This window comes from Coregonus clupeaformis, chromosome 20 (assembly GCF_020615455.1).
Source record: "Coregonus clupeaformis isolate EN_2021a chromosome 20, ASM2061545v1, whole genome shotgun sequence".
In the NCBI taxonomy this organism is placed as follows: domain Eukaryota; kingdom Metazoa; phylum Chordata; class Actinopteri; order Salmoniformes; family Salmonidae; genus Coregonus; species Coregonus clupeaformis.
Window position 1 is genome coordinate 3852948 of NC_059211.1, and position 16447 is coordinate 3869394.

Genomic DNA, 16447 nt, shown 5'->3' on the forward strand with positions numbered 1-16447 from the left:
CATGGGCTACTAACAGTTTACTACACAACATACACTTACATGCTGACTAGACCGGGAGAGTACGTGCGTCCGCGTGCTCCATCGCGCGCATGTTGAGTTTGTCCACCCACACCAGACGCGACCAGGACATGCAGGTTGAAATATCAAAACGAACTCTGAACCAACTATATTAATTTGGGGACAGGTCGAAAAGCATTAAACATTTATGGCAATTTAGCTAGCTAGCTTGCTGTTGCTAGCTAATTTGTCCTGGGATATAAACATTGGGTTGTTATTTTACCTGAAATGCACAAGGTCCTCTACTCCGACAATTAATCCACAGAAAATAGGGTAAACCGAGTTCGTTTCTAGTAATCTTTCCTCCTTCAGGCTTCTTCTTCTTCTTTTAACTTTATATTGCGGATGGCAACAAACTTTAAGGTGCATTACCACCACCAACTGGACTGGAGTGTGCACCGCAGTTCATCGTTAAATCACACACATGGGTATGTGTTCCTAAAAACCAATGAGGAGATGGGAGAGGCGGGACTTGCAGCGTGTCAAGCATCACAAAAAGAAGCCTATTGGCTCACACTGAAAGTAGGGTTTGTCCACACTTTGTTGCCATTGTAAAGTGTGAAAGATAACTATATAAAGTGAAGTGGAGATGACTAACAGAACACATCAGAATACAATTATGATTCTTAACCTTTTAGAAATGTCTGTAGATTGATAAACATATCAAATTATAAATGAGACCATACCTGCCAAAGACCAGATAAAGACCACCAACACATTTCCTGCTGTTCTCAAGGCCATTGTTGCATCTCCCAACAACAACTCACTCTATATGGTGAATAACTACACCTGATACATTGATGTATTCACAAAGTGTCTTGGAGTAGAGCAGGAGTGCTGATCTAGCATCAGTTTTGCCTTTTAGGTCATCATTATATTGACTAGGGACCTGATCCTACATCAGCACTCCTACACTGAGACACTTTGTGAATGTAACAACCAAAACACAGGTTTAAATAAAACAAAATGTAAAAATATTCAGTACATACCCTCAAGTATATGATTTATGACAACAACAACAAAAATATATATATTTCAAGATCTTGTCAAGCGTACTTACAGAATGAAGTGAAGGGAAGAGGTCTTGTACAGTGAGTCAACTTACTGACATAAAAACAAGAAATACCTTTAAGTGTGATTTCAGTGGTTGACTGACACATGACGGAAATGGGATGTACTGTATTTCAATAGAAAATGTGCAATAGACTGCATAGCTAGTGGTATTTCTTCATTTGAGGAGTGGGCCTACATTTATTAAAAGAGGCTAAATCCATTTTCAATGGAGTCTTTTCTTTAAACACAGAACCAAAACAACGTGTTGACTGTACTATGGAATGTACATGGTTTCTTAAAATGTCTTGCCTTGCAAAATGTGACCAATTCCCATCACCTCATCATCTGCGTCAGTGTTACTGAAGGTTCTAGACTAGAGCTCCTCCTACTGGCAACTCAACATTACTGCATCCTCCTGTCTTCATACAGTATGTCCCAGTCATGTCCTCATCCATTTGGATCAATATCAAACTGGTAATAAGGTCACTGAGATGTCTCTCCACCCTTTCACAAGTTCACACTTCACGTCATGGATTTAAACGTATGGGATTGGTGTGAACATTGGAGTTTCCATTTTTGTTTAGATGAATCCAATGAGAAAGTATGCAAGTGCACACTTCGGGAAGGGTGGAGAATCGGGATGCAGACAGAAAGGGCTGGGGCCAGGAGCCAGGAGCCAGGAGCCAGGGGCAGGGGCCAGGGGCAGAGAGGAACAGGCAAAGCCTAAATCTTTTTCCTAGATACGGTCTATGTCTTTACAAGGGGCGAGGGATTCACATTTTCCCAAAATGTCTTTCATCAATGTCATTTTTTTCCTTAATTGTCACTCGACTAGGGAATTCAGACAATCCAATCAGAGTGAAACGTAAATATACGTCACAGCGGATAAAGATACAGATTAAATTACATTTAATAATGACACTACATCTGAATTGATAAAACTGTATTTTATTATTAATTAATACAACTGTGTTTGACATAATAAAACAGAAAGTCATTTGTACACCCAGCTCCCCCACCGTGCATGCTGAGGAGATACAGACAGTTGTAATTTTACATTGATGCTCTCAAACAGTCATTCTGTACTCCTCATATTGTCACTTTAGTCAAATTGAATTGTATTAGTCCACTGAACATACATGTATTAGTCCATTGAACATACACTGAATGTACAAAACATTAGGAACACCTTTCCATGACATAGACTGACCAGGTGAATTCAGGTGAAAGCTATGATCTCTTATTGATGTCACTTGTTAAATCTACTTCAATCAGTGTAGAAGAAGGGGAGGAGACAGGTTAAAGAAGGATTTTTAAGCCTTTGTGGATTGTGTATGTGTGTCATTCAGAGGATGATTGGGCAAGACAAAATATTTAAGTGCCTTTGAACGGGGTATGGTAGTAGGTGCCAGGCGCACCGGTTTGTGTCAGGAACTGCAACGCAGCTGGGTTTTTCATGCTCAACAGTTTCCCGTGTGTATCAAGAATGGTCCACCACCCAAAGGACATCCAGCCAACTTGACACAACTGTGGGAAGCATTGGAGTCAACATGGGCCAGCATCCCCGTGGAACGCTTTTGACACCTTGTAGAGTCCATGACCCTGACAAATTGAGGCTGTTCTGAGGGCAAAAGGGGGCGGTGCAACTCAATATTAGGAAGGTGTTCTTAATGTTTGGTATACTCAGTGTATATGTATAAATTCACTGAACTGAAGATATGGACCTCGTTCCAATATCCACAGTAGCACACTACTTGTTTCATTTAAGGTGCTCTAGTGTGGATGTTAGAACACCCCATGGACCCTGGTGGCGTTCCAGGCTGACTAATGGTTGCGTGCCAGATCATTTACTGTGCAGTCGGGCATCAGATTGCTATATCATGATTGGGTTAGCTGATATCTTAAACAAACACCTATCCAGGTGTTGTGAGAGCAGGCAAGTGACTGCTGTTTAGTCATGCTTGGAACATGCCCCATATTCAATTAAAAAGTGTTATTTATTTATCCCCTGTAGGGGCAATTACTAGGCACCCTATGGCATCAGGCTGGCAGTGTGTCTCACAGTGACATCACAAGGGGTCACACATTCAGGTCACATGTCCAGTCACATGACCATACATACACACACAGTAAATCACATGATAACAACAGATGTCAGCCCCCTTAGTGTCTTCAGCAAAGATCCCTTCAAGGTTCTAATGATGATGTCATTTCCATGTTTCGCAGCGAGGCAGAGGGAGAGGGGTAAGTAAATCAGAGGTGCACTCCTCAATCACTTTGATTGACAATTCACAAACTCATACTATATGTCCAGTGTACTGTCTGTGATCACCCCCCCAATCCCCCTGTTCCCTTTTAAAGTAGGGACACGGCCCCTCATCCTCTTCTTCAATCTTCATCATTCTCCTCCCTCTCTCAAATCCAGTCGCTGCGTGGTGATCAGGGTTGTCAGGGTTGCCATGGTTTCCTGTCTCGTCCTTTCTGGTCAGGCTTGTGTTTGAAGTGACACTTGTCACCATAGAGACAGCCGGTGGTCCTCCAGAAGAAACACTCATCACCATTGATGGGAGCCATCCTCCTGGGCCTGGGAAGGGGGGGGAGATAGAGACAAACCTTATGAAAACACAAGCACCTGAATGCCTGTGCCCCTGCCCCCACCATCTGTCATTTGTCTGTCATTTTGTACATTTCCAAAGGTGATATGAGATGGTGACACTTTAGAATAACTCATAATTACCCATTATAAATGTTGTATATGTTTATAAATCATACTTTATGTTTTGACAGACAGATGGATGTCCTTACCCTGTGGAGACGTACTGGGAGGCTGAGGAGGTGTTGAGGCCTATAGGGTTGGTCCTCTGAGGAGAGGGAGGGGTTCTCTGCATCCAGTGGTCTGGGTACCTGATCACCAGCCTGGTGCTCTCCAGCTCCACCCCCTGGACAGGAGGACAAACAGAAGGCACAGTCCAAATACACGCAATGGGACTAATAGCATTGTCCCAAAAGAACAATGGAACCAATAACAACGTTTTTTTTCCTTTGCCGCCAGAAAGGAGTTGAATCGTTGTACTTTTCTCTCTGTGTTGGACAATGGTGATACTATTTATGAGCAAGCCTCAAGCTCTACACTGAAGGGTCATCACTCTTTGTATCATGCAGAGACGTCTAACTCACCATTGTGATCTCTACAGTTGTTCAGGTGGACATCATTAGCAACATGCAGGATCAAACACTGTTACATTCTTATTCAGACCATTTAAGGAAAACTGCCATTTTATCTATCCTCTCTTCTAGCACAAAATAAGAACACATACAAGCTCAGATCTCAATCTTGTTTTATGCAAACAGTCCCCAAAATATATCAGCCCTCTGTTCTTGGAATTCTCTCCAAGCCAACCTAAAACTCCAGGACCTGGTGTCCCTGGAGGAGTTCAAAGGACAAATAGATGAACAGGTTGTTGAGACATGTATCTGTTTCTAGTTGTCACCCCATGTCACTAGTTTACATTGCCTTATGTAAGGAAGCCTGTTGTTTTACACTACACACACACACTGTTTGTTTGCTGTTGTACTTGTGTTGTTGCCAGTGTCGTCGGTCTGTGTTGTACATTTAGTCATACAGACGTTTTTGTGAGAAGACCGATTTTCGGGATGTCTCATGGTCTGACAAACACTGCTCTAGCTCTGCCACCTTTACATTTACATTTTAGTCATTTAGCAGACGCTCTTATCCAGAGCGACTTACAGTTAGTGCATACATTATTTAATTTTTTCATACCCCCTGTGGGAATCGAACCCACAACCCTGGCATTGCAAACGCCATGCTCTATCAACTGAGCTACATCCCTGCAGGCCATTCCCTCCCCTACCCTGGACGACGCTGGGCCAATTGCGCGCCGCCCCATGGGTCTCCCGGTCGCGGCCGGCTACGACAGAGCCTGGATTCGAAACAGGATCTCTAGTGGCACAGCTAGCACTGCGATGCAGTGCCTTAGACTACTGCGCCACTCGGGAGACACACCACACATGCGGAAGTGTTACATCGGCGGATGCAGTGGATTGATATCTCTAGCTTAAACTGACAGATTTTTATGGGGATTTTTATTATCATGTTAATTAGATTAAATAGCCTTCCTTTTTATTTGATTGTCCCACAGGAGCCTTTAGCCTCGCTGTCATTGTTAATAACTATTTATTCTTAATTGACTTGCCTGGTTAAATAAAGGTTGAATAAAAATTGTCCTAAAAGTACAATGGAACCAAAAGCATAGTCCCAAAAGTACAAACTCCTAAAGTTCAAGTTAAGGAATTGAAAGCACATCTCACATAGTTGAAGGCATTTAACAGCATTATGTTCCATCCCACCACTCACCTGGAGCCTCTCCAAGGCGCGAGCGGCCATGTTGGCATTCTTGAAGTTGACAAAGGCACAGAATCTCTCATGTAGAACTCTGATACTCTCTATCTCCCCACACCTACAGTACAGAACATAGAATTAGAATGTAAAAGAATAATGATTCCCATTCCAACTCAGCAAACAGAGATAAATGTCATAGTATTAGAATGGTGGACCGGCAGCCATTTTGAGTGACCATTAATGTTATGTTTCTTGATGATTATCACACCACACAAGAACAAAGAAACTCACAGCAAGAGAAGCCTAAGCAGTGGATATGGACATAGATATACAGTACCAGTCAAAAGTTTGGACACACCTACTCTTTATTTTTACAATTTTCTACACTGTAGAATAATAGTGAAGACATCAAAACTATGAAATAACACATATGGAATCATGTAGTAATCAAAAAAGTGTTGAACAAATCAAAATATATTTTATATTTGAGATTCCTCAAAGTAGCCACCCTTTGATGACACCTTTGCACACTCTTGGCATTCTCTCAACCAGCTTCATGAGGTATTCACCTGGAATGCATTTCAATTAACCGGTGTGCCTTCTTAAAAGTTAATTTGTGGAATTGATTTCCTTCTTAATGCGTTTGAGCCAATCAGTTGTGTTGTGACAAGGTAGGGGTGGTATACAGAAGATTATTAAGACTATTTGGTAAAAGACCAAGTCCATATTATGGCAAGAACAGCTCAAATAAGCAAAGAGACACGACAGTCCATCATTACTTTAAAAAAAGACATGAAGATCAGTCAATGCGGAAAATGTCAAGAACTTCAAAAGTTTATTCAAGTGCAGTCGCAAAAACCATCAAGCGCTATGATGAAACTGGCTCTCATAAGGACCGCCACAGGAAAGGAAGACCCAGAGTTACATCTGCTGCAGAGGATAAGTTCATTAGAGTTACCAGCCTCAGAAATTGCAGCCCAAATAAATGCTTCACAGAGTTCAAGTAAAAAACACATCTCAACATCAACTGTTCAGAGGAGACGGTCGAATTCACGGTCGAATTGCTGCAAAGAAACCACTACTAAAGGACACCAGTAAGAAGAAGAGACTTGCTTGGGCCAAGAAACACGAGCAATGGACATTAGACCGGTGGAAATCTGTCCTTTGGTCTGATGAGTTCCAGTTTGAGATTTTTGGTTCCAACCGCCATGACGCAGAGTAGGTGAACGGATTATCTCTGCATGTGTGGTTCCCACCGTGAAGCATGGAGAAGGAGGAGTGATGGTGTGGGGTTGCTTTGCTGGTGACACTGTCAGTGATTTATTTAGAATTCAAGGCACACTTAACCAGCATGGCTACCACAGCTTTCTGCAGCGATACGCCATCCCATCTGGATTGCGCTTAGTGGGACTATCATTTGTTTTTCAACAGGACAATAACCCAACACACCTCCAGGCTGTGTAAGGGCTATTTGACCAAGAAGGAGAGTGATGGAGTGCTGCATCAGATTACCTGGCCTCCACAATCACCCGACCTCAACCAAATTGAGATGGTTTGGGATGTGTTGGACCGCAGAGTGAAGGAAAAGCAGCCAACAAGTGCTCAGCATATGTGGGAACTCAAGACTGTTGGAAAAGTATTCCTCATGAAGCTGGTTGAGAGAATGCCAAGAGTGTGCAAACCTGTCATCAAGGCAAAGGGTGGCTACGTTGAAGAATCTAAAATATATTTTGATTTGTTTAACACTTTTTTGGTTACTACATGATTATATATGTGTTATTTCATAGATTTGATGTCTTCACTATTATTCTACAATGTAGAAAATAGTAAAAAAAGAAAAGAAAAACCCTTGAATGCGTAGGTGTGTCCAAACTTTTGACTGGTACTGTATATAAATATAGAGATGCAGATACAGAACTAAAACTGATAGGAATGTGTTCGTACGTTTTGAAGAGGTCCCATATGTGTTTCTCAGTGAGGTCCACGGTGACGTTCCCCACCCAGAGAGAGGGACAGGGGGACCTGAGGACAAGAGGAAAGGAGGGAGGGGACTATGGTGAAAAACATTATAGCAACATTATAACACCACAACATTATGGATGCAACCTAAACACATCCATTATAGCAACATTATAACACCACAACATTATGGATGCAACCTAAACACATCCATTATAGCAACATTATAACAACACAACATTATGGATGCAACCTAAACACATCCATTATAGCAACATTATAACAACACAACATTATGGATGCAACCTAAACACATCCATTATAGCAACATTATAACAAGACAACATTATGGATGCAACCTAAACACATCCATTATAGCAACATTATAACACCACAACATTATGGATGCAACCTAAACACATCCATTATAGCAACATTATAACACCACAACATTATGGATGCAACCTAAACACATCCATTATAGCAACATTATAACACCACAACATTATGGATGCAACCTAAACACATCCATTATAGCAACATTATAACACCACAACATTATGGATGCAAACTAAACACATCCATTATAGCAACATTATAACACCACAACATTATGGATGCAACCTAAACACATCCATTATAGCAACATTATAACACCACAACATTATGGATGCAACCTAAACACATCCATTATAGCAACATTATAACAACACAACATTATGGATGCAACCTAAACACATCCATTATAGCAACATTAGAACACCACAACATTATGGATGCAACCTAAACACATCCATTATAGCAACATTATAACACCACAACATTATGGATGCAAACTAAACACATCCATTATAGCAACATTATAACACCACAACATTATGGATGCAACCTAAACACATCCATTATAGCAACATTAGAACACCACAACATTATGGATGCAACCTAAACACATCCATTATAGCAACATTATAACACCACAACATTATGGATACAACCTAAATGGCACCCTATTCCCTATATTCAGTTGAAGTCGGAAGTTTACATACACTTAGGTTGGAGTCATTAAAACTCGTTTTTTAACCACTCCACAAATTGCTTGTTAACAAATTTTAATTTTGGCAAGTCGGTTAGGACATCTACTTTGTGCATGACACAAGTAATTTTTCCAACAATTGTTTACAGACAGATTATTTCTCTTATAATTCACTTTATCACAATTCCAGTGGGTCAGAAGTTTACATACACTAAGTTGACTGTACCTTAAAACAGCTTGGAAAATTCCAGAAAATGATGTCATGGCTTTAGAAGCTTCTGATAGGCTAATTGACATCATTTGAGTCAATTGGAGGTGTACCTGTGGATGTATTTTAAGGGCTACCTTCAAACTCAGTGCCTCTTTGCTTGACATAATGGGAAAATCAAAATAAATCAGCCAAGACCTCAGAAAAATAATTGTAGACCTCCACAAGTCTGGTTCATCCTTGGGAGCAATTTCCAAATGCCTGAAGGCACCACGTTCATCTGTACAAACAATAGTACGCAAGTATAAACACCATGGGACCACGCAGCCATCATACCGCTCAGGAAGGAGACGCGTTCTGTCTCCTAGAGATGAACGTACTTTGGTGCGAAAAGTGCAAATCAATCCCAGAACAACAGCAAAGGACCTTGTGAAGATGCTGGAGGAATCAGGTACAAAAGTATCTATATCCACAGTAAAACAAGTCCTATATCGACATAACCTGAAAGGCTGCTCAGCAAGGAAGAGGCCACTGCTCCAAAACCCCAATAAAAAGCCAGACTACAGTTTGCAACTGCACACGGGGACAAAGATTGTACTTTTTGGAGAAATGTCCTCTGGTCTGATTAAACAAAAATATAACTGTTTGGCCATAATGACCATCGTTATGTTTGTCGGAAAAAGGGGGATGCTTGCAAGCCGAAGAACACCATCCCAACCGTGAAGCACGGGGGTGGCAGCATCATGCTGTGGGGGTGCTTTGCTGCAGGAGGGACTGGTGCACTTCACAAAATAGATGGCTTCATTAGGAAGGAAAATTAGGTGGATATATTGAAGCAACATCTCAAGACATCCGTCAGGAAGTTAAAGCTTGGTCGCAAATGGGTCTTCCAAATGGACAATGACCCCAAGCATACTTCCAAAGTTGTTGCAAAATGGCTTGAGGACAACAAAGTCAAGGTATTGGAGTGGCCATCACAAAGCCCTGACCTCAATCCTATAGAAAATGTGTGGGCAGAACTGAAAAAGCGTGTGCGAGCAAGGAGGCATACAAACCTGACTCAGTTACACCAGCTCTGTCAGAAGGAATGGGCCAAAATTCACTCAATTTATTGTGGGAAGCTTGTGGAAGGCTACCCGAAACGTTTGATCCAAGTTAAACAATTTAAAGGCAATGCTACCAAATACTGATTGAGTGTATATAAACTTCTGACCCACTAGGAATGTGATGAAAGAAATAAAAGCTTAAATAAATCACTCTCTACCATTATTCTGACATTTCACATTCTTAAAATAAAGTGGTGATCCTAACTGACCTAAAACAAGGACTTTTTACTAGGATTAAATGTCAGGAATTGTGAAAAACTGAGTTTAAATGTATTTGGCTAAGGTGTATGTAAACTTCCGACTACAACTAAAAAAAAAATGTATGCACTCACTAACTGTAAGCCGCTCTGATAAGAGCGTCTGCTAAATGACTAAAATGTAAAAATGTAAGAAGAAAAAATCCCATTGTGAAATCATGTTTTTTAGCCTCTTGACTGGTGGAAATACCAGTCGATCGAAATACATTTGACCGGTCATTCTTATTGGTCTAAAGGTTAATTTGCATAATTTAGTGGTATTAAATTGGCACGTGTGTACAGTATATTCGTAATGCATTTTATTTATCACAAGCGTACAGCATACAGACACAGAGCCTTTGAGCTGAAAACCTGTCAGACAGCGTGAGAGCTGCTACTACAGCATCTCAAACAGCAAATGCTGAGGCAACGGAAGGCCGGCTTCATCAGCGCGTCACACACCACTATGCAATGAGCTGGAGGCAGTATGCCTTTTGAAAACATATACTTAATTGTTTGAAACCTGAACGTTTTAATCAGGATTTGGAACCAAAATAATTTTCCAATCGTTCAGAACCATTATTTTTACTTGATGTATGAATTTGGGATCTATCTTCCCACAACTGTCCCAGAGTCTGTTTGGAATAGGCTATTTCTTTCTCGACAAGCTGACCAATAGAATAGTTAAACTGTTCTACTATGGGGGATAGTAGATTGACATAGGCTAGTGATTTTGCTGTTCGTTACTCGCCTTCTGGGCTGAGGAAAAGTAAATGTGGACAGTTATTCTAACATCTTCAAAGTGCACATCAGAATTCGGTAATGCCTAGACTTTAGCTCAGTGGGATACCATGGTCTAGAGTCGCACTAACAACCCAGGTATGATACCCAGAGTTAAACATACTCACCCAGTAGAGTCCTGGGGGGAGGAGAGGTCCACCACTGGAGAAGGAAGAGGAAAAGGTTCACTTCACTATGAAACATTGTAGCTAAACCTCACAATAAATCAATGTTAGACGTACAGTATGTATTTCTATATTGTTGTATTATTTTAGTTAAATCAGAAATCAAACTCCTCTAAATGCAATGGCTATGCCCCCTGTGGTGGAGTCTGGTAGTGCATCCTGTCTATACTATGCCCCCTGTGGTGGGGTCTGGTAGTGCACCTTTTCCCTATACCTCTGGCAGCCTCAGGGGGGCCGAGAGCAGCCTGCACCGTGGTAAACTTCTCCAGCAGCAACACACTCTGCCCCTCCTCAAAACCCAGATCCTACGGGAGGGAGGGGGGAGAGAGAGAGAGAGAGAGAGAGAGAGAGAGAGAGAGAGGTGAATTGATAAACTGATATCAGAGCAGATCTTAGAAAAAAAACTGAAAAGACAAAGAAGCAGACAAGTTCACCAATCAACAAAGCTTTGGACACATTGAGTCATTCAATAACACAAGACTAGAGCCTGACCCCTGACCCCTGTCTCCCCTCACCATGAGCTGCAGGACCTTGCAGTTGAAGAGCTCAGTAGAGGCCTCCTCACAGTCCTGATCCAGCTTCAACACCTGCTGCATGGCCCTCTCTGCCTCACCATACCGCTGGAGAGAGAAGACGGGGAGATGGAGAGAGTCAGATTTTACAGACAGACAGACAGACACACACAGCAATGTCCACGTTGACAGTAGAGAGCTCAGACACTGACCTTCAGCCCCATCAGTGCACTCCCCTTGCGGAAGTATCCCTTTGGCCAGTCAGGTGCGAGCTGGATGGACTTCTGAGCATCTGATAGTGCAGAGGGGTAGAACTCCAGACACCAGTAGCAGTACGAACGATTCCCAAAGAACCTGAGAGAGAGAGAGAGAGAGAGAGAGAGAGAGAGAGAGAGAGAGAGAGAGAGAGAGAGAGAGGAGAGAGAGAGAGAGGACACATGAAAACATAAGTTGACAGAGATCTAATTTCAGGTCAGAGAGCATAGTAGTGTGATATGTGGTGTTTGGGTCAGAGGTCAAGCTTTAAGGTGCTGAGCCCCGTGTAGCTCAGTTGGTAGAGCATGGTGCTTGCAACGCCAGGGTTGTGGGTTCGTTTCCCACGGGGGGCCAGTATGAAAAAAATGTATGCACTCACTAACTGTAAGTCGCTCTGGATAAGAGCATCTGCTAAATGACTAAAATGTACCTGTGGTCTTTGGGGTCACAGTGGATAGCCTCAGAGAACATGTCCACAGCCTGAGAGTACTGGCCCTGCTTAAACAGCTGAATACCCTTCTCTGGAGGAGAACACACACATACAGTGTTAAACTGGGGTCATTTCAGTGAAAATAAATAATCATTCTGAGACAATTGTGTTAATGTTACCTGTTAGTGAGGCTCCCTTCCTCTTCAGATGGTCTGAGCTCTCCACCTGAAATGAGACAAGTCAGTTAACACTGCCTCTGGGTGTGGGTGTGGGTGTGGGTGTGGGTGTGCGTGTGGGTGTGCGCGTGTGCGTGTGTGTATGAACGTGCGTGTGTGTGTCCAGCCCACCTCGCAGGTTCCAGCCTCGTTCTCCTTGTTCTCTCTAGAGGCGTGGCCTGCTCTGGTCCTGGCTTTGTGTCTGATGTGACTGGCAGCGTTGGCCACAAACGCACTGCAGACATCCCACTCCGGCTCCTAGAGAAGGAGAAGGTATAATAATCACATTAATGGGACTGTAGGGAATATAATTGGCACCCTTATAGTGCACTACTTTAGACCAGGGCCTGAATGGCACCCTACTCCCTCTATAACGCACTGCTTTAGACCAGGGCCCATAGAATCATATAGACCCTCCCTCCCTCTCCTCCCTCCCCCTCCAGGTCTCTACCTCGTACCCTTCCCTCCCTCTCTAATACACTACTCTCTGACCTCTAGCCATCTCGTGCAGACATACTTCCTACCTCCCTGTCTCTCCTCCCTCCCTCTCTCTCCTCCCTCCCTCTCTCTCCTACCTCCTCTGGGGTCCTGACAGGGGGCTGGTGGTTGCTCTTGTTCCCAGACACAGTGAGAGGGGGCGTGGTCTTGGCAGGAGTTCCTACCCTCTCTCCCTCCCTCTTCTCCTCCTCACTTTCACTCTCAGAATCTGACGCTGCTCCTCCCTCCTCCTGCTCAGCATCCCCGCTCTTCTCCTCCTTCTCCAGTTTCTTTCGTTCTTTCTGTCTCTGTAAAGAGAGAATGGTAAAGGTGTGTTGAGGGAGGGTAAGGAGGGTAAGGAGGACAGGAGTGTGACAGGTGGACCAGGTATGACAGGGATAAACAAATAGATGGTTCCTTATTCCTCTGGTGCAATACCGAAAACCAACTCCATTACTCAATTGATTCATTAAGATTAATTACACAGCAATTTCTAAATGACTATGTAGCAACAATGTTGTTACCGTAGTAATTACAGTGTTATTACAGGTTACACAGGTATAAGAGCAACTTAATGTGAAGCGTTACCAGGTTGATTATGATGTGGTACAGGTGTGTGTTCTACTCACCTTCCTCTTAGCCCTGCGTCTCTCTGCTCTCCTTCTGATCTTCTCCTCCTCACTCAACTCCTCCTCCCCACTCAGGACCTCTCCACCCGCGGCTGGACCTCTTCCTCCTCCTCCTCCTCCTCCTCCCGTCTCCTCCTGCTCACCTGGCCCATCTAGAAACACACACAACCTGAGAGTGAACACAAATGAACCAAAGCAAACACTTGGTTGTTTGTTTAGTGTTCCTTTTGTAACATTACTTATACAGGTTGGTCTCATTGAGAAAGAGAGACTTTGGAGGAGGAGGAGGAGGAGGAGGAAGAGGAAGATGAGGAAGAAGAGGAAGAAGAGGAGGAGAGGCAGCAACCAGATATATCCCATCCATGTTTACATGGATTCTGATTATTTCCAGGGATACACAACATCCTGAAATATATGTAGATATCGTTGTTAGAAAGAATACTATACATTTCCCTTGACATAGGGATGCTAAATGTAAAGAAAAATGTCTCAACATGCCCCACTCTCCCCTACAGGTTGGTCTCAACATGCCCCACTCTCCCCTACAGGTTGGTCTCAACATGCCCCACTCTCCCCTACAGGTTGGTCTCAACATGCCCCACTCTCCCCTACAGGTTGGTCTCAACATGCCCCACTCTCCCCTACAGGTTGGTCTCAACATGCCCCACTCTCCCCTACAGGTTGGTCTCAACATGCCCCACTCTCCCCTACAGGTTGGTCTCATAGACGGGGACTGAAAAGAGGAGAAAGAGGAGGAAGGAAAGAGAAGAAGGAGGAGAAGAGAGAACACAGCACAGTACACATGCTGCTGGAGATTCTCCCTCCTTCTTCGGGTGGAAACATATTGGTCCAGTGGATCCAGACAGGAAGTGTATCGTTGTCCTACCATGATGAAATGACTCTCTTCCCCCTCTCTCAGACCGCGTCCCAAATGGCACCCTATATTATATAGTTCACTATTTTGAGTCATGGTCAAAATGTGTGCACTATATAAGGAATAGGGTGTCCTTTGGGACACACCTTTAACCAAAAGGTTCAATCCAGACCGACTGTAGCCTGTTGAGGGCAACACAGACAGATCAGAACCTTCCCCTTAAACACCCACTGTCTGTCTGCCACCTGGGTGCTTCCCTCACCTGACCCTGAGAGGTGTGTGTGTGTGTGTGTGTGTGTGTGTCTACAGGTGGGAGTGGTACAACCACCTGACATCTGGACAGCAGACTCTCTAATGGAACATGACTGATACTGGAGAATAGACCTCCTGTGCCTTACGCTCTATGGCTGCGTCCCAAATGGCCCCCTATTCCCAATCTCTACGTAGTGCACTACTTTTAACCAGGGCCCATAGTGTCAAAAGTAGTGCACTACATAGGGAAAAGGGTGCCATTTGAGATGCAGCCTAGACCTATCGGCACTGGGCCTGGCAGATTCCATCTTGCATACAGGGACGCTGCTTACAATAGCGTGTGCCTGTGTACGTGTGTGTGTGCCTGTGTGTGTGTGTGTATATGTGTCCATGCGTGTGTGACCTCTGGGACCCAACAGGCCTATAAGTAATAGGATGTTATGCTATGCTATGCTATGCTATGTTATGCTATGCTATGTTATGCTATGTTATGTTATGTAAAGGCGTCTGTATGCCTTTCATCCATAACGGTTCCTGCACATATTATGACAACATGTTGTGAAGTTTTGTTTGTTTAGTTTTGGGGGTTTTTGCAGCTGTTTGGGTACACAACATTTCTTGAGGCAAGCCGAATTTCGGTTGCCGAAGTCAACACCCCTTCGTCGGTCATTGATCAACAGTAGGGATTATTCAATGAAGTGTTTGTTGTGATTCAACGATAGACGACTCATTTCCTAGCGGTTAAGAGCGTTGGGCCAGTAACTGAAGGGTCGCTGGTTCAAATCCCGAGCCGGAAAGGTGGAATAATCTGCCGTTCTCCCCTTGAGCAAGGCAGTTAACCCACAACAACAACTGCTCCCCGGGTGCCGTGGACGTCGATTAAGGCAGCCCCCCGCACCTCTCTGACTCATATGGTTTGGGTTAAATATGGAACACACATTTCAGTTAAATGTATTCAGTTGTGCAATCCCCTTAGGAATCCCCTTTCCCTTGAACAATACTGCACCAAACATCTTCAGATGTAAAATTGCACGACTAAGATCTCCTCAGCAAAAACGTCAAAATTGATGACAGATTTCTTGAGTTATCTTAGATTAATTCTGACTATTTTGAGGAAATGATGGACTTCTCAAGATGGACAAACAGTACTATTGCTGTTTCTTTCTCGTTTTTCAAGCAAAGCTCTTTTAAGGGAGTATGCGAGCACACTCGCTCGTATCACCTAGCCAAGTTCGGCTAGGCGCCAGCCAAACCAAAGCATGCGGAAGCCGTATCGGCCCTGGGCAAAAGTAGTGCACTATAAAGGGAATGGGACGTCATTTGAGACAGACCCACTCAACTCCAACCATGACAAATATACTGAAAACAGCCTCAAACAAGGGTTAAACCATGTGTGAAATTAGATATTCTCCATCTTCATAAGGAAATAATAAAAGTCACAAAGTTAACACAGGAAAAGGGTCTAATCCAACCAGTATGTTTGCTTCTTACAAGCTAAACCTGCATGCTGTTGTCAGCAATTCTGACTGACTGACTGCCTGGCTTACATCTGGTCTGTGTTCAGTAAGGTGAAACATTCAGAACATTGCAGATAGAAATGCAATGAATAATATAGAGCATGCCCTATTCTACATGTTAGATAGACAATCATATCTGTTCTACACAATACATTTCTATCTGAACGTTCTGGAATGTGGGATTACCACGGTCAACAATGGCTCACTCCCCTTAAACACACAACTGCTCCTCCCTGGGTCATGTTCAGTAGTCACAAAACTGGGGAAACTTTTAGAAACTAGAAGGTACTTCCTGATCTCTTCAAATAA

The 16447-nt window shown here is 43.3% G+C and overlaps 1 protein-coding gene across 1 annotated transcript; it reads right to left on the reverse strand.

Annotated features, from left to right (window-relative positions):
• Positions 1-2730: 2730 nt before the first annotated feature.
• Positions 2731-13753, reverse strand: LOC123481464. The gene is made up of 14 exons (XM_045205740.1): positions 13735-13753; positions 13496-13647; positions 12965-13174; positions 12522-12647; positions 12354-12399; positions 12175-12265; positions 11702-11843; positions 11493-11597; positions 11192-11282; positions 10921-10954; positions 7415-7492; positions 5486-5588; positions 3916-4049; positions 2731-3694 (listed from the first exon to the last, which is right to left on the reverse strand). Exons 1-14 carry the CDS (start codon positions 13751-13753, stop codon positions 3559-3561), a joined length of 1467 nt encoding a protein of 488 aa, XP_045061675.1. The 3' UTR covers positions 2731-3558.
• Positions 13754-16447: the final 2694 nt, after the last annotated feature.

What these genes read in the sequence shown, in the direction of transcription:
- LOC123481464 (XM_045205740.1), bottom strand. An exon ending in GAAGGGAGCCTCACTAACAG is followed by an intron (nt 12,266 to 12,353) that starts GTAACATTAACA and finishes GTTCTCCTCCAG; the next exon opens with AGAAGGGTATTCAGCTGTTT. An exon ending in GTGCACTGATGGGGCTGAAG is followed by an intron (nt 11,598 to 11,701) that starts GTCAGTGTCTGA and finishes TTCTCTCTCCAG; the next exon opens with CGGTATGGTGAGGCAGAGAG.